The sequence below is a fragment of the Peromyscus eremicus genome, chromosome 8b (genome assembly GCF_949786415.1).
Source record: "Peromyscus eremicus chromosome 8b, PerEre_H2_v1, whole genome shotgun sequence".
Classification (NCBI taxonomy): Eukaryota; Metazoa; Chordata; class Mammalia; order Rodentia; family Cricetidae; genus Peromyscus; species Peromyscus eremicus.
This window is the reverse complement of record NC_081424.1, coordinates 27,641,022-27,662,633: the sequence shown is the minus strand read 5'-3', so window position 1 is coordinate 27,662,633 and position 21,612 is coordinate 27,641,022. Positions and strand designations below refer to the sequence as shown.

At 42.0% G+C, this 21,612-nt stretch overlaps 1 protein-coding gene across 1 annotated transcript in view; it reads left to right on the top strand.

Annotated features, from left to right (window-relative positions):
* The first annotated feature begins 20,952 nt into the window (after nucleotides 1–20,952).
* The window catches only part of Echdc1 (ethylmalonyl-CoA decarboxylase 1), a 28,708-nt gene continuing 28,048 nt past the window's right edge, over nucleotides 20,953–21,612 (top strand). The window contains exon 1 of the mRNA XM_059272610.1: nucleotides 20,953–21,129. Coding sequence (XP_059128593.1) covers nucleotides 21,048–21,129 — 82 coding nt within the window. The 5' untranslated portion in view covers nucleotides 20,953–21,047. The remainder of the gene's footprint in view (nucleotides 21,130–21,612) is intronic.

Sequence of the window (21,612 nt, the reverse complement as noted above, 5' to 3'; positions counted from 1 at the left end):
GAAAATTTGTCATTTGACCGTAATTAACTTGTACGAATAAACTTCAGCACACTACTGGTTTTTCTCAGAGCATGATCATCATATACCTCAGTCCGTTTAAGATTTGGCCTCAATTGTTAATGCCATGCATACTTATATTTATTTAGTAATCTGTAACTTTTATAAACTGTCTTGTGATAGGAGTGGGAGAAAAAAATTGACCATCAGTTAAGAGCCTGAAGAAGACAAATTTTAACAAGTATAGTATTGCTGTCCTGGAAACATAAATACAAACTTTTATCTACTTATCTGAGGTCAAGAAACACAATAACTATTTGATGATTTAATCTGGATGCTTTTAGTAACTATTATGTAACAAATACCTAAATATGTGACAATACAAAAGCAAATTAGATTTTTCTATTGAGATCTTCAATTCTGTGACAGGGCAAGACAATGTGGTGGTTCCTCCGTCTTGAATTCTTTTTGGTTTTTTTTTTTTGTTGTTGTTGTTGTTGTTTGGTTTTTCAAGACAAGGTTTCTCTGTGTAGCTTTGTGCCTTTCCTGGAACTCGCTTTGGAGACCAGGCTGGCCTCGAACTCACAGAGATCCGCCTGGCTCTGCCTCCCGAGTGCTGGGATTAAAAGTGTGCGCCACCACCGCCCGGCCATCTTGGATTCTTGCTGAGGCCATTTCATATTTAACTAGAATTTGATCTCTTTGATAGAGTATCCCATGGAAAACAACCAAACTCCATTCTAGGAAATCTAAGGTTAGGATGTTCTAGCTCACTTGTCTTACCTTCTGTTAAACTGCTTGCTTCTGCAGAACCCCACTCCTCATCCCTTCCAGCTAACTGCTTATCTTAGCTTCTGTTAAACTGCTTGCTTCTGTGAAGCTCCCTTTCAGTTGCTGAGCAAGATGCCAGCACATGGTTTCTGCCTTTAAAACCTCCGAGTTCTGGACGTTTGAAGTCACACCCAGGTCCCCAAACAGTTGGGTGTGGTCCCAGCTGACTGGAATAAAGACTCAATTGGCTATAAACTGTATCTGAGTGGTAATCTCTAGTGAACTTTCTGAAATATTTTTGGAAGTCCCACCAAGATCCCAGAGACTGGAACTGGACACTTGGGGGCCTTGACACCCCAACACCACCTCCTCAAAAGATAAGTGGAAAGTCATCTGGTCTGAACACCTCAGGAGGTAAGTTTGTTCTACAGAAGGCATCAATGTGATTAGGACACAAAATGCGGGGGCATCACATGCCACTGTTGATCCTGTGTCCAGGGTCTGTGTGAGATATTACCAGGAGGATGCACCCCCTCACACACACTCCATCTGTTGGATGAATGGATGCTCAGTGGCCATCTGTGATTTGTCTGGTCATGTGATGGTTAATATTACATTTAAGCTTTTAATTACTATGCTTTATAGATCTACATAACAAAAAAGTACCTCTAGCATCTAAGCCCCTAGCTTGTACAAGCTACACTTACTTCCCTTTTCCTGGAATAGTTGGGTCATTCTGAGAAACTACACAATCTTGTAAAATCTTACACTGCTTCAGCTGTTCTTTCAAGATGATGGGTCACAAGGCTAACAGGCTAATTGCTAGTTCTGTTTTTGTATATAACGCTTGCTTGCTCGGGATAACTGAGGCATCTGCCTGACATGTTACAGAAATTAAGCTTTGCTGCACCCAGACAGGATATGAGTTAATGCAATTCCCCTAAATTGTAACTTTGTGGGTTTTGCTTTTAAAACTCTTGGACTAATGACAGACTGGGCCTTATCTAGAGAATTTCCAGTGTCTGATTCGGTCCTGGCCAGTATCTGAAAATAAAAGCCTGTTCTTATTAAAATCATATTGTCAGACTGGTGAATCTCTGAATGACCCCAGACCCCAAACACTTGTTGTCAATGTATCTTCACTGTTTGTCTCTATCTCTTTAAGTCAGCCTATCATTTGCCCTTGTGGAGGGAATTAAACTCTATTAAAAAGTTTTTAGAGGATCTTATTGGATGGGGACGATATGGTATCCATTTCTCCCTAGGGAGACACTACACTCTGAGAACATGAGTAGCCCTCTTTGAAGGTGAGATGGCCACCTGAGAGATCTTTGGATCCCCAGGCAGTCAGGGTAGTCTGGAATGTTGTCACCCACTCTCTTAATCATCCTGATCACTTCCCTTATGCTGGTCATTGGCTAACCCTTGCCCTTGCCCTAAGCACTCTCATGCTTGAAAACTTAAGTTCTTTCTTTGAGGGTCAGGGTCCTCGTGGTACAGCCAAAATGATTGGAGAAGCCCAAAGTACCGCAGATTCTCCCTGCTCGGCCTGAAGAGATCCACATTCAGCTATGTTCTGACTGGACCAACAGGAACTGTAAGAGGGAGCCAAGGACATGGTTCTCCCCAGAGTGAAAGCCAAGAGACAAGCTTTGTCTGAGGCTTCAAGACCAGCCTTCATTCTCTCCTTGAGGGATGCACTGGGACCCTGTCAAACACAAGGGGAAAAGGAAAATGTTCCCCACCCCCATTTATGGTATATATTCCCATCATCATCATCATCATCATCATCATCATCGGTGTGTTGTATAATTAGAAGACCCTAAACGCTCCTTTTCCAGAGAAGCTGCAGGCCTTTATCAGCCCATTGGAAACTGTTTTTATATACATCAGATGACTTGGGATGATTGGCAGCAGCTCTGGGCCGCATTATTTATGGGTGAGGACCGAATCCAGCTAGAACTTTGGAAGTTGGCTCTGAGGCCAGGCAGCAGGACACTGCCTGATGCAGAGGCCTGGGTAGAGCAGATCTTCTGATCCACCCACCCCAGTTGTGATCCTGATACCAATGAATGTTAATAGGTTACAATAGGTTAATGGATACATCTTGCCAAACATTGTTGGGAGGATTAATAGTGGCAGCCAGAAAATCTACCAACTTGTGGGGTCCTGCCCCACCTGGAACTTAGGTCACCTGTGAAGAGGTGGCCTGGAAACGAGGAAAGGTTAAGTGCACGCCTGCTCGCCTGCTCGCCTGTTCCCCAGCCTCCCTCTTACCCGGAGACAATCAGACACAGCAGGGAGTCAAGTCAAGCAAGAACTCATTTATTGATAGGCAGTAAGCCTCTCTTATAGCAAAAACCTTAGAACCCTAGGAGGGGGTGAAGGAACCAACCAATCATTTTAAAGGTCACCCTATTTACAAATTGTTTGTGCACTGACATCATCTCCTGTTTTTAGTTTCTTTTTCTTTTTTCTTTTTTTTTAAAAGATTTATTTATTTATTAGTTATACAGCATGTATGACTGCAGGCCAGAAGAGGGCACCAGATCTCATTACAGATGGTTGTGAGCCACCATGTGGTTGCTGGGAATTGAACTCAGGACCTCTGGAAGAGCAGTCAGTGCTCTTAATCTCTGAGCCATCTCTCCAGCCCCCTGTTTTTAGTTTCTTATCTTAGCATAAATAACTTGAGCTAACTTCCTTCCTCACCATTTGTCTCTAATCTCCATACAAACAACCCAAGCTAACTTCCTCTTAGCCATCCTTTGTATCTATTCTCTGCATAAACAGCTTAAGCTAACTTCCTCTGGTACCATTTCTATCCACTCTCTTCCTAAACAGCTTAAAGCTTAAGCTCTATTTGTCTAACTTCCTCTCAGCACCCTCTTTGCAGCCCATGTATGCCCACACCAACTGGTCCAAGGTAAATCAGGTAATTCACAGGTCTGATGAATAGCCGGTGGGGTGTCCGGAAATGCTCTGTGAGTCACACCAGATGTTTCTTCCCATAGACTCAGATGCCCTTAGGAACCAAAGATCCGCTAATGTGGCCTTTGTCATGCACTCAGCCCCAGACATAAGAAGAAAGCTCCAGAAATTAGAGAGATTTCAAGGGATGAATAGGTCTCAACTTTTGGAAATTGTTCAGGAAGGTTAGAATAGCCAAGATTCAGCCAAAGACAGACAGGGAAAGAAACTCTCCCTGAGTGGTAATCGCTGCCCTTAGAAAAACAGACGAGAGAGGAAATAGAGAAACTAGACCAGGAGTGTAGCTAGAGTTTTCCTGCCTGGCCCACAGTCAGGGCAAATCTCTTTCACCTGCCAGTCCCACAGCCTCTCAGACCCGACCAAGTAAACACAGAGACTTATGTTGTTTTCAAACTGTATGGCCGTGGCAGGCTTCTTGCTAACTGTTCTTATAGCTTAAACTAATCCATTTCCTTTAATCTATACCTTGCCACATGGCTCGTGGCTTACCGGCATCTTCACAAGCTGTTTCTCATGGTGGAGGCTGGCAGTGTCTCTCTGACTCAGCCTTCCACTTCCCAGCTTTATTCTCCTCCTTGCCCCGCCTATACTTCCTGCCTAGCCAACAGCCAATCAGTGTTTTATTGATTAATAAGCAACACATTTGCCATACATCCCACAGCACAGAAGAAAGGAAAAGAAAATGTCTGGAAAAGAAACAATGTGCCTGTTGTAAGCAGAAGGGTCATCGTAAGAACGACTGCCCTAGCAGAAAAGAAGAAGAGGACAGCCACCCCATCCTCCAGCTATCTGAAAATTGATGGGGCCTGGCTGGGCTCCTTAAGACTGAGTCCCTAGGAGCCCAGGATGACAGCAAGAGTAGGGAACAAAACTGTTGACTTTTTCATTGACACTAGAGCAGCCCACTCTGTCTTGACAGATCTCCTTAGATTCCTAATCTCCAGGAAGACAGCAGTCCAAGGAGCAACAGGACAAACCACATACTTTCCATGGACAACCTAATGGACCACAGACCTAGGACAAGGCACTGGGAATCATTCTTTTCTGATTATGCCACACTGCCCACACCCATTGATTGGAAAGGACTTATTACAAAAACCCAGAGCTACCATCTCTTCAGGGGGAACTTGGCTAGTCTAATTGTGGACTCTGGCCACGTTCTTTCCAATATTCTGATCATTTGTTCTTTATCTGAGGAGTACCTCTTATACAAGGACTTGGCCACCACGAAGGCAGAGTTATCCTCAGGCTACCTGCAGGAACTCAAAGCAAGTTCCCCGGATGTGTGGACCCAGGGGAAACCACCAGGCTTAGCAGCACATTGGCCATTCATCATAGTTTAGTTATTAAGTTCTGAAACACCAGTACCGGTCAAACAATACCACAAGAACCAGGAGGCCAGATAAGGGATTGTCAAACACATCAAACAGTGGAAGGAGGCAAGAATCCTTGTCCCCTGCTATTCCCCATGGAACACTCCCTCACTCCCTGTCCTGAAGCCTGACACTTAACACCCAGCCAGTACAGGATTTCAGGGAAGTTAGCAAATGAGTGGAAATCATCTACCCCCAGTACTGAAATATCTTTCTAAGCTTGTTGCCTCGAAAAGGAAGGTATATATGGTCCTGGATCTAAAAGATGCTTTCTTCTGCCTTCCATTTGCCCAAGTCCATCATATTTGCTTTTGAATAGACCACCACAGAGGGTTGATATACTGGTCAACTGGCCTGGGCTCTGTTCTTACAGGGTTTCAAAAGCTCACCAACATTGTCTGATGGAGCCCTGAGTGCAGATCTATTTATTGGAATTTAGATAAAAAATACCCACAAAACACCTTGCTCCAGGATGTAAATGACCTCATAGCTTTGACCACTGGGAAGGAATGTAGACAGGCAGCAGAAAGCCTTTTAGAAATATTGCAAGCCCTGGGGAACAGAGAGTCTCAGCTGCAAAGGCTCAGTTGTGCTTCCCTCAGGTCACATACCTAGGCTCCAACTTAGAGGAAGGAAAGAGGAGTTTTCCTGTGACCACATTTTAGCCATCCTTGGCATCCCCATTCCCACATCGAAAAGACCAGTACAAGTACTCCTAGGGGGTGTTGAATATTGCCGGCTATGGATAGGGATTTGCTGAGCTAGCCAAGCCCTTCTAGATCAGCATCCAGGACACATAGCCTTTGGAATGGGCTGAGATTGAGCAGAGAGCCTTCTGGGCCTTGAAAAGGGCTCTAGTGTATTGTATACCCTAGTGATGACCTTTCCAGGCATTACTAAGCCATTCCAGTTGTGTGTGAATGAATCCAGAGGCATTGCCCGGGGAGTTCTCATGCAAACCCTGGGACCCTGAAAGAGATCAGTGGGACATGTATCCAAGAGACTTGACCCAGTCAAAGCCAGATGGCCAGCATGTATAAGTGCCCTAGCTGTCACTGCCATGCTAGTAAAGAAGCTGACAAATTAACTTTAGGACAGGAACTGTTTCTCACAGCCCCACCCTCTGTTGAGGCCCTCTTGAGTGGGGCATATGAGAGATATGATGATCCAATACCAAGGCCTGCTTCTGGATTGGCCTCACAATCGGTTCTGTAAGATGTCAGCCCTCAACCCTGTGAGTCTCCTGTTGGACGACAAAACGCAGGAACCCTTGCGTGACTGTCTTTGAGGTGACAGACCGAATCCATTCTATCAGGCCTGATCTGACTGACATCCCACTGGCAACATCAGATGTGGTATTGTCCACAGATGGGAGCACTTTCAGGTAGTCAGGGACAGTGGTGGTGCCCCAAGATAGGACTGTCTAGGAATAATCTTTAAGCAGGGTAACCTCAGCTGAAGGAGCTAAGTTTTTAAGCTTTGATTTGGGCACTCTGTTGAGGGAAAAGACAAGGCTATAACCATATACACTGAGAGTCAATATGCTTTCACCATGGCCCATGTCCTTGGGCGTTCTATATAGGGAAAGAGTATTGCTAACTCAAGCAGGAAAAGAGATTTAAAAAAAAATAGAGACGAAATCTTAGCCCTACTGGAAACTATCTGGTTACTCAAGAGGGTGCCAACTGTCCAACACAAAATGCAGCAAGAGGGGAGATTCCTCAGACGCCAGAGGCAACAGAGTGGCTGACTTTACCACCCAGGAAGTGGTCCCAGAACCAGGGGAGCATCTTCAAGTCTCGATAGCTCCGCTGGGCCCCTGCTTAGTGGCCTGCCTTGAATACAGGCCAGGTGAGATTGACTGGGCAGAGTGAAAACTGGTCACAGGGAACAAACAAGGCTATGGATGTTGCCAGGTGGCAGACCAGCAAGTCTGAGAAGGTGACTGGTTTTGGATCCCCACCAAGCCACCTACCCAGGGGCCACAAAAACTGCTGAATTTCTCAGACCTAGGTATTTTCTTTCAAATTTAGAAAGCCTGATTAAAGACACCACTTTTAGATGTGCTGCCTATGCTCAGATAAACAATAAAGGGGCAAGGAAGATCCCACAAGGGATTTTTCTTCACAGCTTTCTTCATAAGAGTTAGAATTAGCTCTCCAGTAAGGGTAGAGATAAATTACATCATATCTACACTACAAAATATCATGGATTCAATAACTGGGTCACTAAGACTTTCATGATTTACATATATATGATTATTTATGAACAATACATAGATAAAGAAATGAGAAGGATAAAATAAGGAAACATGCATAGACCTACAGTGTGTGTGTGAGGGAGGTGTGGTGTGTATGTGTATGTTGTGTGTGTATATATATGTGTGTGCATGTGTGTGTGTGTGGTATGTGTATGTGAGTGTATATATATGTGTGTGTGTACTATGTGTGATATGTATGTGTATATATGTGTGTGTGTAGTATGTGTGTGTATATGTGTTGTGTGTGTATCTGTGTGTGTGGTGCATGTATGTGTGTAGTGTGTGTATCTGTGTGTGTGTGGTACACGTGTTAGAAACCAGGTGTTCCCGCAGTGTGCCCTCAGAGACTCAGCAGCTATGTAATCAAAAGTTGCCAACCCTTTAAAAGGTCCCTGCTATCACTGATCACTCTCTTGCTCTCTTGTTTTTTTCCATCTTCCAGTCTGTCTGTCTGTCTGTCTGTCTGTCTCTCTCTCTCTCTCTTCCTCACTCTAAGACAACCTTTCACTCCTCCTCCCCAATAATCCTCTTATGTGAGATCTGTTGTGTGGTGTGATCTCTTTGCAGCATACCTTGGGCCCAACCTGCCACTGCTAAATCCTAACAATGCATGTGTGTGCGTAAAACATGTGTTTTGGTTGAATAGCATGTGGCAGAAGAACTTCAGTTTATGAAAAGTAGGAAGGAGATGAGGGAAGGAGAGAGAGAAGAAGGAAGAGAGGGGGGAGGGACGAAGAGAGGAAAGAAGGAGGAGAGAGAGCAAACCAGGGGCAAGATTCCCTTAAAGACCTGTGACTTTCTTCCTCCTATGTCCCATCTCTACAAGTTCCAAAATTATCCTCAATTAGTGTCAGCAGCTGAAGAGCAAACCAATCTGGAAGGGGCATTTCACATTCAAATTACAATAGTTTTAGCCAAGCATATACCTGTAATCTCAGAACTTGGAAGGTAGAGGTGTTCAGGGGTTCAAAAATAGATTGGCTACCTTGTGAGTTTGAGGCCAGCTAAGGCTGTATGAGACCCTATGTCAAGAAAACAAAAACCAAGGGCTGTAGTTTCAAAGATCTCAGCCATAAGAACATCTGAAAATTACAAAACATCAAGAATTAAACCTAATAAAATGAATGCATGGTGCTAGTTCGGAAAATAAAAATGTTAAAATATATTAAAGAAATCATCAAATACATGAGATGACAGTCATATATAATGATGCCTATTAAAATAGCTTCACACACATACATGTATTTACAATTTGAATTTTTTCAAAATCCTGTTTAAGCTCATTATGAACCTGAAAAACTGGTTTGTAAATGCTTAGGTAGTCAAGAAAAGCCAAGAAGAATTTGAATAAGATAGGAGAGTTTGCCTAGTTATGTAGCAATGCTTATTATAAATCAGTCATAGCTGAAATATTGTATTTTATTAGAGCAAATAAAAACCACAACCCAGTAGCAAGCCTATAAATAATTACATAAATGCAACTTCATATATAATTAGTGGTTTAGGCAAACAGTATAAAAAAGATGATCATTTCAATAACTGGTGCTAATTATTTATATGTATAAAAAGTATCCATATGTCATAGCATACTTGAAAGTCATCATTTAGATTGAATTCGTAAATATAATAAATTGCAAAATTTAGGAAACGATGAGATGCTGCTTTATTACTTTGAGCAATAAAGAATGCATAAGCTTTTTGTTTGTGTTTTTTATTTTTGAGATTAATATAATTATATCCTTTCTCCCTTTCCTTCCCTACCTCCAAACCCTCCCATAAATTACTCCTTGTACTCTTTCAAGTTCGTGGCTTCTTTTCTTATTAATGGTTGTTAAATGCATGCATGTATATTCATATTTATTCCTAAATATAACTTGCTCAGTCTGTATAGTGGTTACTTGTGTGTATGTTTTCAGGGCTGTCCAATGGTTGTGCTCTTCTTTGGGGGAGACTGTATTTTCCACTTTCAGCATTTCTTAGTTGCCCTAGTTTTTTGTGTAGTTGAGGTCTCACGGGCTTTCTCCCATCCACTTAGGCATGTCTATTGTTGAAGACTCTATGGACTTCAGCACAGGGTTCAGAGGCCCTCTAGTTGGAACACACCTGAATGCCTCCTCCCTGAGGACCAGCTTTAATGGTGCCAGAAGGCATCACATAAGCTTCCAAAGGATGGAAGCAACTAATAGTCCTACCCAGATATTCTGCCTATGAACTACAACAATGGCCAGCCTGGTACAGAAACCCTAAGGGTGCAGTAGTGTGCACATGCCTTGGTGGTAACCAACAGCTCTCTACTGGGATTTAAGACCTGCTCAACAAGGGGAACTTGTGCCTGGTACACGACACCTTGTGGATTAGTGAAGTCATGGATTTTGGAGGAGAATCTACAGTCACCACTTTACTAAACCAACATAATCATAACTATATTCTAAGTATTTGTCCTTATACCCACAGATAAATGTAATCCTCACCCCTCATCAAGGAATGTCACTTTCCAATAGACAGAGACAATTACAGCAAATCACAACCAATCAAAGTACAGAGTTGTGGAACCCAGTCTCAATGGATACATGTATAATACAATTCCTGCAGCTAAGGCACAGAGATCACTGCAGAAGAGGCAGAAGAAAGAGTGTAAGAGCCAGAGGATCAGGGAGTTTGCTGTGAGATTATGTCTCCCTGAAATGTCAGAAGCTACACCCATAAAGTCTCACCAACATGACTATTCTAAACATGAGCTGCACAAGAATGCATAAGGTTTTATCCTGTTTCAGGGGCTGAAAAGATGGGTCAGTAGTTAAGAACACCTGCCACTCTTGCTAAAGACAAGTTTTGGTTTCTAGCACTCACGTTGCAGCTTACGACTGCCTGTCATTTCTGTTCCAGGAGATCTGACACCCTCTCCTGACTTCCACAGACACAATGTACTCTCGTGGTGCACATGCATAGATACATTGAGGCACAGTACTCATACCCAAAGGGTTTAACCTATTTAAGCAGTTGAAAATGAACCACATGCCAGGAGAAGACATTTGGAGTATGTATGAAGAGTTCAGCTTCTGGTGTCTAATAGATTTAGTGTCAAATATTAACATTAGTACAGAATTTGCTTTCTCATCATAGAGATTTAAGGATATTCATGATTCTATGAATCAACAGATAATAATTTATTTCTATTTCCTTTTAAGAAAAACACAAGTTGTAGACTATTTGTGTTTAAAATAACACACTATATGTTGGAGGCTTGAGGATCAGAGCCTTACTTCCTAGGTTCCGAATACCTGAGTGCTGGATACTACTGCTCTAACTCCAGGCTTGGGACTTACCCAGCTCCTCTGAATTTCCTTGAACTCTGCACACATGCTGTTTGTATAGCAGCTCCAAGACTTGCTACACAGTCAAGACCACATGAAAGGCATGTGCATTATTAAAATAAAGCCAAACATCTCCCTTCCCTATTTGCTGGTAAGCCAGCCAAAGATGCCAAAGTGAACTCAAGCCATGCCAGCTACCTTCTCCAGAAGCAGATCAAGCCACAGGTTTCATAAAATGAAAATTAACATTTGCTATAGTCAGGAGTACATTAGAAAATGATGTCTAAATAATTTCAGATAAAAGTTTGAAAAGTCTCCTGTGGGCTGACTAAAATGCTTGCTCACTCTATCCCTTTTAATTTGTACCTTCAGGCACTGCTATATAAACCTGCCAGCATTATTAATGCATCTCAGGATGATTCCATGATGTTACTAAATATGGAAGAGCCGAGGAGCAGGGCCTTAAAAGAAGAAAAGAATATTGCTGTTGAGGGAGGAACAGTACTGCCCACTTCCCTTCTTTGTACTTTGGACCTTCACATAGGAGCCTGCAAAGGGAAAATTAAAAACAGCTAGCTCAGTTGAATAACACACACACACACAAACACACACACACACACACACACACACACACACACACACACACACACACACTGGAGACCGGAGGAAAATGCACTTTACTTAAATCTTATGATATATTCTTCTCTCTAGAAAGAATTTGCAGATCACATGTTGATGGTAGTGTAAAATTTTCAGTGTATAACTGTATTATTTTGTCATAAGTTGGTGCCTACTGATAGTTTAGGATTTGGCTTCTTTCCTTACATCTTTTTCTTCCTGGTCTGTGTGATGGTTAACATGTCTTAAGTCTTAAGTGTAAATCATTGTGCTTAAGAGATCAACAATATGATAGATTGAACAAAAATGCCTGTAACCTGCAAGGACTACTTGCCCAAGGACAGATAACTTCCTGGAATGCTGGGGGCTGCTGTTCATGTAAAATAACATGCTGTAAACAAGCTTGATTGCCCTGAGTGTGTGTGTGTGCTTGATTACATGTAGGCGGGGAGTACATAGCCTTTAGAGTTTTGCCCTTTATCTCTCTTCATGGAACTGGGAGACAGAAAATGAGGGAAAGTAAACTTTAAGATCTCTTTGGAAGAAACAAGAAACAATTTAAAATGTTGAAACTGAACTAATTGCATGAAGGCAGGAAGTATGTATGTAGCCTTGTGAGTTTTGCCTTTATAAGCTCAAGACTAATGTAATTCTGAGCTATATTCTGAGCATTTGTCTTAGTATGCACCTCGTCAGTATCTACAGTCCTGGCGAATGTTTTTAAAAGCCTCTTATTTATTAAAATTTATTCATTGTCAGGCTGGTGAATCTCTAAGTAACCCCAGACCCATGACAGTTTGAAAGCCATAAACAAGCTGGAAATTGTAAATGGAGGTAGACTCAGAAGTTTTCTATATGTCAGGGTTACCCACAATAACACCTTACTATATAGACCAAAGTGCTATTCCTGCTTGATCTTCAATGCTAATGTCAGAAATTTCTTTTCATTTTGTTATCAGCTAGTGTCAGAAATTTCTTTTTATTTTGTTATCAGCTAATGTCAGAAATTTCTTTTCATTTTGTCACATGTCTTATCAGCATTTTGTAAGCTCCTTATCTTTAAAACCTTTGGTTTCTATTTCATCTTAACCTGACTGCTCTAAACTACTCAATTTAAGCAATGACTTCCAAGTCTCTATCAGCACCTAATTTCATTCTTTCTGCTCTCTTTGTTCCTTTAGGTCACCTGGGCTTCCTTAATCTATCTACACCACTGGAACACATTAGCCCTTCCTTAACTTAGTTTACTCTTCAGGCTAGCCCTGGGTATACCTATTTCCATTGGTGCCAAGCTCACAATCTTTGTTTTTCCTCAAAATGCCCAGTGTTTACTGTATGGACCAGGATAGTCCTGATTAGATCATGGAAGATTCTTGTAATTTTTGCTTCAATTTCAACGTTTTGTTTCTTGTTTCTTCCAAAGAGATCTCAAAGTTTACTTTTCCCTTGTCTTGTCTTTCCTAGTTCCATGGTAGCCTGTTTTAGGTTAAGGAGAAACTGTTTCTTCATTCAACTTCTATGGTCCGAAGTTTGTCATCAGAGCACTTTCCTGAAGCATGTGGGTTTATTCCTTCTTCTTCTTCTTCTTTTTTTTATTAAGAAATTTTTTTATTCATTTTACATACCAATTACAGATCCCCCTCTTCTCTCCTCCAGCCTTTTCCCCAACCCATCTCCCATTCCCTCCTACAAAAAGGTAAGGCCTCCCATGGGGAGTCAGCAGAGCCTGTTACATTCAGTAGAGGCATGTCCAAGCCCCTCCCCCTCCATCAAGGCTGTTCAAGGTGTCCCTCCATAGGTAGTAGGCTCCAAAAAGCCAGCTTATGCACCAGGGATGGATCCTGATCCTACTGCCAGGGGGCCCCTTAAGTAGATCAAGCTACACAACTTGATTATGCAGTGGGCCTAGTCCAGTTCTGTGGAGGCTCCTCAGGTGTTGGTCTAAATTTCATGAGTTCCCACTAGTTTGGTTTGGTTGTCTCTGTAGGTTTCCCCATCATGATCTTGATGTCCCTTGCTCATAGAATCCTTCTTCTCTCTCTTTGACTGGACTCCTGGTTTGGCTGTGGATCTCTTGAATGTGGCATTCAATTGTTCCAGCATTATTTATTGAAAACACTGCTATTGTAAACTGTCCCATTAAAACTGGATGTGGCAGCATACCCCTGTAATCCCAGCACACAAGAATCAGAGGCAGCTATTTTCATGGCTGTCTTAGTCAGGGTTTACTATTGCTGTGAAGAAACACCATGACCACAGCAATTCTTATAAAGAAAACATTTAATTGAGGGTGGCGTGCTTAAAATTTCAGAAGTTCAGTCCATTATTATCATGAAGGGGAGCATGGCAGTGTGGTGCTGGAGCCCAGAGTGCTACATCTTGCAGCCAACAGGAAGTTGATTGACTGTCTCACTGAGGGAAGCTTGAGAAAAAGAGACCTTGAAGCCCACCCCCCACAGTGACACAGTGACACACTTCTCCAACAAGGCCTTCTAATAGTGCCATTCCCTTTGGGGGCCATTTTCTTTCAGACAACCACAATGGCCAGCCTAAATTACATAACAAAACCCAGTATTAAAATCCTACATTAAAATTATCATAATTTTTCCTTAGGTATTGATCCTGCATTAGATATTCAGAATGATTCTGTATCTTAGCTATTTTAAAATTAGTGTTTCAGTGAAATAAACAGACACCTCTTCAACATACTCATTTCCTTTTGTATATCTACAAGAGATTTTGTTTAAACCCAGAAGTATAAGTCATGTGTAATATGGTAGATTATTTTTAATATCTTAGTGTACTTTTATGCTATTTTTCAAACAGCATACTAATTTAATTCTCACAAACATTGCTGACGGGCTCTCTTTTTTCACACTCTCATCAACACCTGTTGTCTTTGTCTTTTGGTAATAACAATTTGAACAGTGTGAAGTAATAACTTAGTAGGGTTTTAGTTAACCTTCTTCTAGGAATTAGTGGAGCTGACAATTTTTTTTATCTACCTTTTGGCTATTTGTATTTGTTCATTTTGCTTGTGGGTTTTGTTGTTTTCTTTCTTTTCTTTTGAGGTAGTCTCATGATGTAGTACATGCTGGCCTGAAACTTGATTGGAGATCATTTTGCCTTCACATCCTGAGTACTAGGGTTAGTCATTGACCCTGTGCCGAACTCTATACATTCTTTTGAAAATGTATATTCTCTCATTTCTTCCATTAATTCATTGTTATAAAGAAACTTTTCAGTTCCATGTAATTCTGTCTACTTTTCTTCTTCAGTTGCCTATACTTTGGGGATCATAATAAAAATTATTAGATCCATGTCAAGAACCTGTTTGTGTTCTTATTTTCTAGTAGTCTTAGGATTTTGTGCCTTATATTTTTACCCATATTGAATGAATTTGCATTTTTAGTGTGAGAAGATTCTAATTTCTTTTCTTTTTCATGCTGGAAAAATCTGATGCTTAGGAACTATGTCAAGTTTTCCAACCTTTCTTTCTATTTGGTCAACAATATCCAGCCTCCTCTTCTCCTCTAGGGACTGATCTCTGATCTCCCAAGATTCTTTTTCTGGAATTGGTGCTAGGGTTGACAGTCAAGTCAGGCTCTTTACTAGTATTTTTGAATATGCCTAATAAGAGCCATCTGAATCTTCTGAGTTTATTCATAGGACATCTGAAAAGACTCTTAGGTCAAGGTTGAATTACATGTTTACAATGGTCTGTTGGTAGGTTTGCTGAACTCTCCTGATGTTACTCCAAGGCCGCCTGAAAAATAAACATCTCTCTCAAAGATCCTGAAAATCCCAAGCTTGCCTGTGATTCCAGAAGTTGGGTAGTGGAAGTAGTATCAGGAATTTCAGGACAGCCTTAGCTTCAGGGTGGATTCTTGATAGTCTGGGCTACATGCCACACTGTTGCAAAAGACCAAAAAGTAAGAAAAATAGTAACAAAATAAATACCCAAACTCCCACAAATGATGGTGTGTATCACCAATTGTTAGAAGGTCTTAATAAAAACAAACCTGAAGCCAGGCATTGGGGTGAAGGCTGAAAGATCAGAGAAGCAGAACAAGCCACAGCTTCCTCACCTTGCCAACTTCTCAGCTGATCCTGTTTCCTCAGACTGGAAGCCTCTGAGTCCTCATCCAAATGGATCTCAGCTGAACTGCTGTTAAAAGCCTAAAAGCTTAACCAAGCTCTAGTTCCTGTTCCTCATGCCTTATATACCTTTCTGCTTTCTGCCATCACTTCTTGGGATTAAAGGCACAAGTCACCATGCCTAGCTGTTTCCAGTGTGGCTTTGAACTCACAGAGATCGGGATGGATCTCTGCCTCCAGAATGCTAGGATTAAAGGTGTGAGTGCCACCATTTTCTGACCTCTGTCTATCTAGCGGCTGTTCTGTTCTCTGACCCCAGATAAGTTTATTAGGGTGCACAATATTTTGGGGAACACAATATCACCACAATGGTGAAATTAACTACCTAGTGAACTTTTTTATGCACCATATTTGAGTGAACTTCCATTTCTGTTTGATGTATAAACTCCATACAGTGTAATTAAAATTTAACAATTATCTGCTTTTGCCACATTGCTGGCCCAAGCAACTTGGCCAATTTAGACTCACCAGCAGTAGAGCTTCTTGGCTCCTTACTAACCCTGGCCATTGCACATTTTAAAACAAAGTCTTAGTTGTCTCCATAGCAGCCATTGTCCTGGAGAGGGCTCCCCAGTTCACATAACAATGTCAAAATGCCTGAGAGCCCACTTCTTCCAGCTCCAGTTGTGTGAATACCCCCCATTTGAGACGAAGCACAAGAGAGTATAATTTCAGTTTCTCTTCTTAGCCTTTCAGCTGACACAGAGCCGAGCAAAGCCTTCATTATTATCATAGCAGTTCTGATGTTTCAGCCCATAATTGCTTGGCTCCATGTTTCTGGGCCTGTAGTAGGGCAAAACATCATGGTGGAAGAGCATGGTGAAGCAGCCTGAGCACCCAATGGCAGACAGGTGGCAACGAGACCAATACAGATTTTTATATAGGTGTGTAGATTGCTATGGGCAGAATATATCAAACTACATTAAAAATACACAAGCATGTGGCTATTGATGCATTAGGAATGCTTTTTATTGTTTTTAAACTTTCTTTTTTATTTGCATATATTAACTACATACAAGAAGAGGTTTCTTGATGATATTTCCATATGTCCACATAATATGCCTTCCTTTTATTCACCCACCACTCATTCTTAACCCTCCTTCTAATCCCCAGGTTTCCCCTTTTGGTTGCATGTCCTTTTATCTCCTAGCAAATAAGAAAATGTGGTGTTTTTACTCTTCCGTGGTGTGTGTGGATTATTTTACTTAGTATGATGATCTCTAGTTCTGTTTTTTATTCAAATGACATAATTGCATTATTTGTTAGAGATAAACAAAACTTCATTGTGCATTTATAGATTTTATTCATCTGCTGAAACACATTTTGGTGAATTCCATAATTTAGCTATTGTGACTAGCACCACATTATTATTTTAAATAGAAAAAAATTAAAGCAGCAGAAAATCATAAGCTTTTTATAATAGTTAAAGAGACTATCAAAGGCCCTTTATTTCTCTAGAAAGCGAGGGATGGTAAAAGTGAAAGATAAGGGTAGAAAAGTGTAAACAGACATTTCCTGTCCTGACTGCCTGGCCCCAAATAACTGACTTAGAGGCTGAATAGGCCTGTTCCCTGTCCCAGCAGTTGCTTCCAAATTATCACACAGAGACTTCGTACTATTTATACTGAGCCGATAGCTTGAGCTTGTTACTAGCTAACTCTTACATTTAAATTAACTCATTTTTATTAATCCATGTATTGCCACATGGCTCATGGTTTTACCTGTCCTCTAGTATGTCTTGCTTCCTGGGATGCTGGCTGGCATCTCTCCTGACTCCACCCTCCTTCTTCCCATCATTCTCAGTGGCTTCACACCTAACTTCCTATCCCGCTATGGGACTGTCAGCTTTTTATTAACCAATGAGAGTAATATATATTCATAGTGTAGAAAAGGATTGTTTCACAGCAGAAAATCTCATAATAATAAATTTTGTGCCTCGTGATTCAAGACTATTTTGAGTCATTTCTTAAGAAGACTAGATATTGAAAAACTCTTGAGTATATGGTTGGGAGTGTACTTAAGTGATACAGTACTTGTCTAGCCCCAGGATGAAATCCCAATTCTTAAAAAGTAAAAAATACAAAATTCTGGCTACAAAAGGGTGTGTAGGTGAGAGGGGGAGAAAACAAGTTTAACAGTGGGTCAAGGGTTATAATTAGATCTGTATTTATGAAAACTAAAATAACTTATTTGCCAATTGAATCAAGTGTTAACATGTGAACAGGTATTGACTTGATAATAAAATAGTTCATTAACAATGAAAGTGTGCTTTAAATTCTTTTTATGCATGTGTGTATGCATGTTCAAGTGTGCAAGTATACATGTACATGGAGCCCAGGGAATGCCCTCAAGTGTCATCCTCAGGAACACCATTCACTTTCTTTGAAACAATCTCTCATTGGCCTACAGTTCATGTTAAGCTAGATTGGCCAGCAAATATGTTTCTCCAGTGATAGGATTACAAGCATACAGCACCATGCCTAGTGTTTTTATGTGAGTCCTGGGGATCAAACCCAGTCTGTTATGGTTGTGAGGTAAGCACTTTGACTAAATGAACTCTCTTCCAGGCCCTAGCATTTATTTGTTTAGCAAAAAGTTACTAGAGTAGAAGCTGTCTTCAAAGATACACACCTACAGTGATATGCCATATATAGTGATAAGTAGGCTACTCTGGGGGGGCGGGGTGAGAAAAGAAGAGTAGTAGCAAGCTTTCTGGCTTTCTACAAGGTTATAGAGAGTACAAACTAGGTATTCGGACTCAACCTTCTCATCTCTCACCTTCCTGTTTTCTCAAGGCACTTACAACCTCATTTTACATGGTTTGGTCTCAAAGTTTATTCCAATTTATTCAAGACAATGATTAAATCATACATATGGATACAGAGGAGACTGTATGTGAAATATAAACAATGATTTCTTTACTTTAGTTCACTAACACCAAGTGTTCAGTTTTTTTCTCTACCCCAAATTCCTCAGATGCATTTAAACTCTACTTTTTATCTCCCTTTTACCCATTCCATCTCAAGTTGCTAGTAAATTTTTTGAGACCTGGCAACTCATGAAACACTTGGAAAATTGACAAAGGATGGGATAGTATCATATCCAAATTACATAGGTTTCTACTTAATAAAGATAGTATCAGAGGGTTACACAAAAAATAACAAAGACTATCAATCTTGGAAGGCTGCCTGGGACACAGTGACCACAACCAGTCAAGGTGCAAAGTGACAAATGAGTTCTGCCAAGTCCCTATTGTCAAGAGGTTTTTCTGTCCAACAGTAGAACAGTTTACCACATGAGGAACTGGAGACTAGGCTGACCAAAAGAAAAACTGAAACTAAAGGACAGTCAATGTATTTAAATACTCCTAATATAAAATCATTCCTAGAACACAAGTAACTACATACAGGAGAAAAACATACAGTCAGTCTATCTAAGAACCATTTGATTGGTTCCATTATCTGTTTCCCTCATCTGCTCTCTTCACTTTGTTAGGCCACGGTCTTAATGTTAGGCGTGTTGCTCCCATTATATGTCATGTTATGCAAATACAGAGGAAATGATAAATCAGATCCAAATCACAATGGCCAGATTTGAAGTAGTCCAGGCTGGCCCTCAACTCTACATAGCTGGAGGTGCCCTTGAACTCTTGATCCTCCTGCATCCACTTCCTCAAATACTGAGATTACAGGTGCGCAACATCAAGCTTGGTTTACACTTTCCTATCTTAACAGAGTTACTAGGAAAAAAAAAAAAAAGAACTTTACAGTTGTAAATCAATCCCCCACCCCCACCCCACACAAATAATTCTGGACACTTTCAAGGACCCAAGAAAGCACACCTTAGAAGAAAGGCGAAGCCTTTTTTCTCCTCAGCTCCTGTATTAGATCTTGTAGGAAACACAAACTCACAAACTGCTGGACGAAGCCCCTCCACACTTGGCAAGAGGCTGAACTTTCCAGTTCTCGACTATTGAGCTGCGATAGTCCTCTTAAAACATCCAAATCGCATCTGCTCAACTAGAAACAGACATCCATCCCCTTTACTGTTCGAAGTTACTGATTAAAGAGTTTCAACCGCTTTCATCTGTCTTTGATATCGTCTACCCAAGACTTAATCTGAGTTCTTTCTCTGCGATAAAACGATAAATAATAAAATGTGGAGTAAAAGGGCCCCTCCTTTTGGCTGTCTTCCAAAGTACTTCCTTAGAGCCGGTGCCATAAAACCAGAAGTCTGTACAGACTTTTAGCTTGGTGTCTGTAAAGAGCACATGCCATGGCCATGTCACAAGTATGTGCTGAGTATTTAATTTTTGGTAAGATGACGTAATGATGCTCACAGTAACTCTTCAACCTAAAATGGCACGGTGTCCTTGACCTTTCTCGCCCCCTTGTCTTGTTTCCAGGTTAGCAGCCAAACAGGGTAGGAAGGATTTAGGTGGTCTCCTTTCCCTAGCCTGAACCCTACACCCACGAACTGTCAACCACAGAAGAACCCAAGCCAGCCCCTCCTCCAGCTCGCGACATTTGGGGGAGAAAGTTCCTGAAAGGGGGAGTCTGATGGGAAAGGGGTGGGACTTCCGGGGCGGTGGGCGTTCCTTCCGATGGCCCGGCGAGAGGAAACCAGCCGGTGTGGGAGCGGAAGCGGGTCGCGCGCAGCGGAAGCGGGTCGCGCGCAGCGGAAGAGGGGTGAGGTCCCCGGAGCGGAAGAGGGTCTTAAGAAAGCGGAAGGGGAAGTCAGCGCCGGGGGCTGTAGGGGTGTTACGCGTTGGAGAGCGGCCGTCGGGACGCGCCCCGTCCCCGGAGAACCCCCCGGAACCCGGTGTGGCGTGATGGGGGAGGAGCGCCGTTTCCGGCGAATCCCGAGCGCGGCGAGGGTCCGCGCAGGCGCACTGCCCCCTGCCGGCTCTCGCAGGCAGTGCAGGCGCCGGCGCCCGTGGGTCTCGTGGGGTGCTGCAGGTCCCTGGGCCGATTCCGGACGTGCTGCAGGGGGCGTGGGAAAATCGCGACGTTAGCAGTTTCAGAGGACCGAGGAGATAGGAGTTCAGCTCTCTGCGTTGACCTCTGAGTGCTCTGGAGACCCCGTGAGAACTTAGGTGACGTTCCGTTGGATCTCTATAATGCCTACTTAGGAACTCAATTTATCTTGCTTATGTTAAGCATTCCCTGCGTGTTTGCTTCGTGAAGCCAACCTTTTCACAACAAAAGAAAAGCCACCCAACTTTGGCGGGTGTAACTGCAGGTATCGACCCCCCCCCCCCCACTTTTGTCCAAATTCCAGAGGAGTTACTGCCTGGAAAGACTTTCTGAAGGACGTCAAAGTCAGACTTCTTATTTTCCTAACTTCCACGTCCGATTCTATAACGTGTGACCGTCTCTTGTTCTGGATGCTACGGGTTTAGAGAAACGAGCAAGACTAATCGATGGAGAAATAGCATTTTTCTTGGAGGCAGGGACAGGTAGATTGTGAAATCTCAGGGGTGGAGGAAGAAGGAACATGGTAACAAACGGGTTGGTTTTGTTTTGGGACACCTTATTGGACTATGACTAGACAGCTGATTAGCACATGGTTAGCTGGTGCGCACAGAGCAATGATCATCATTCCAGAAAGGCAAACCTGCTTGTGAAGAAACAAAGTTGGCAGCAGGGTGAGTTAGAATAACGAACCGGATAGATGGTGAGTTAGCTCTGTGGTCAGGTCCTTAAGCCTACGAATTTGTTTTAAGGAAATGATTGGAAATTACTGTTTTCCAGGAACTATTCTCAGCACGCCAGATGCCCGCTTGGCAACTAAGTTTAGTAGGACAGTTTGTCAAAAGAAGTAGTTATGATAGTGTTTGATGCGACCACAGATGTTGGTAGTGGAGATGGGATTTTATGCAGACTGGGGAGTTAGAGTGGATGACTTGGAATTACTGCCTGAAATGCAAAAGACTGTAACATCACACGTGCTGAAATTTGAGACGACAGAAAGCAAGATTTGAGGACATGAAAGTTACTTACTTGGTTTTGTGTGTGTAGGGAGAAGTGTGGGTGGCATGTAGTGGAACCTGAGAATTAAGGAGTATAAAATTGAAAACCAGAGAAACAGGTTATATATTTCAGTCTAAAATGCCTTCTGATTTTTCATT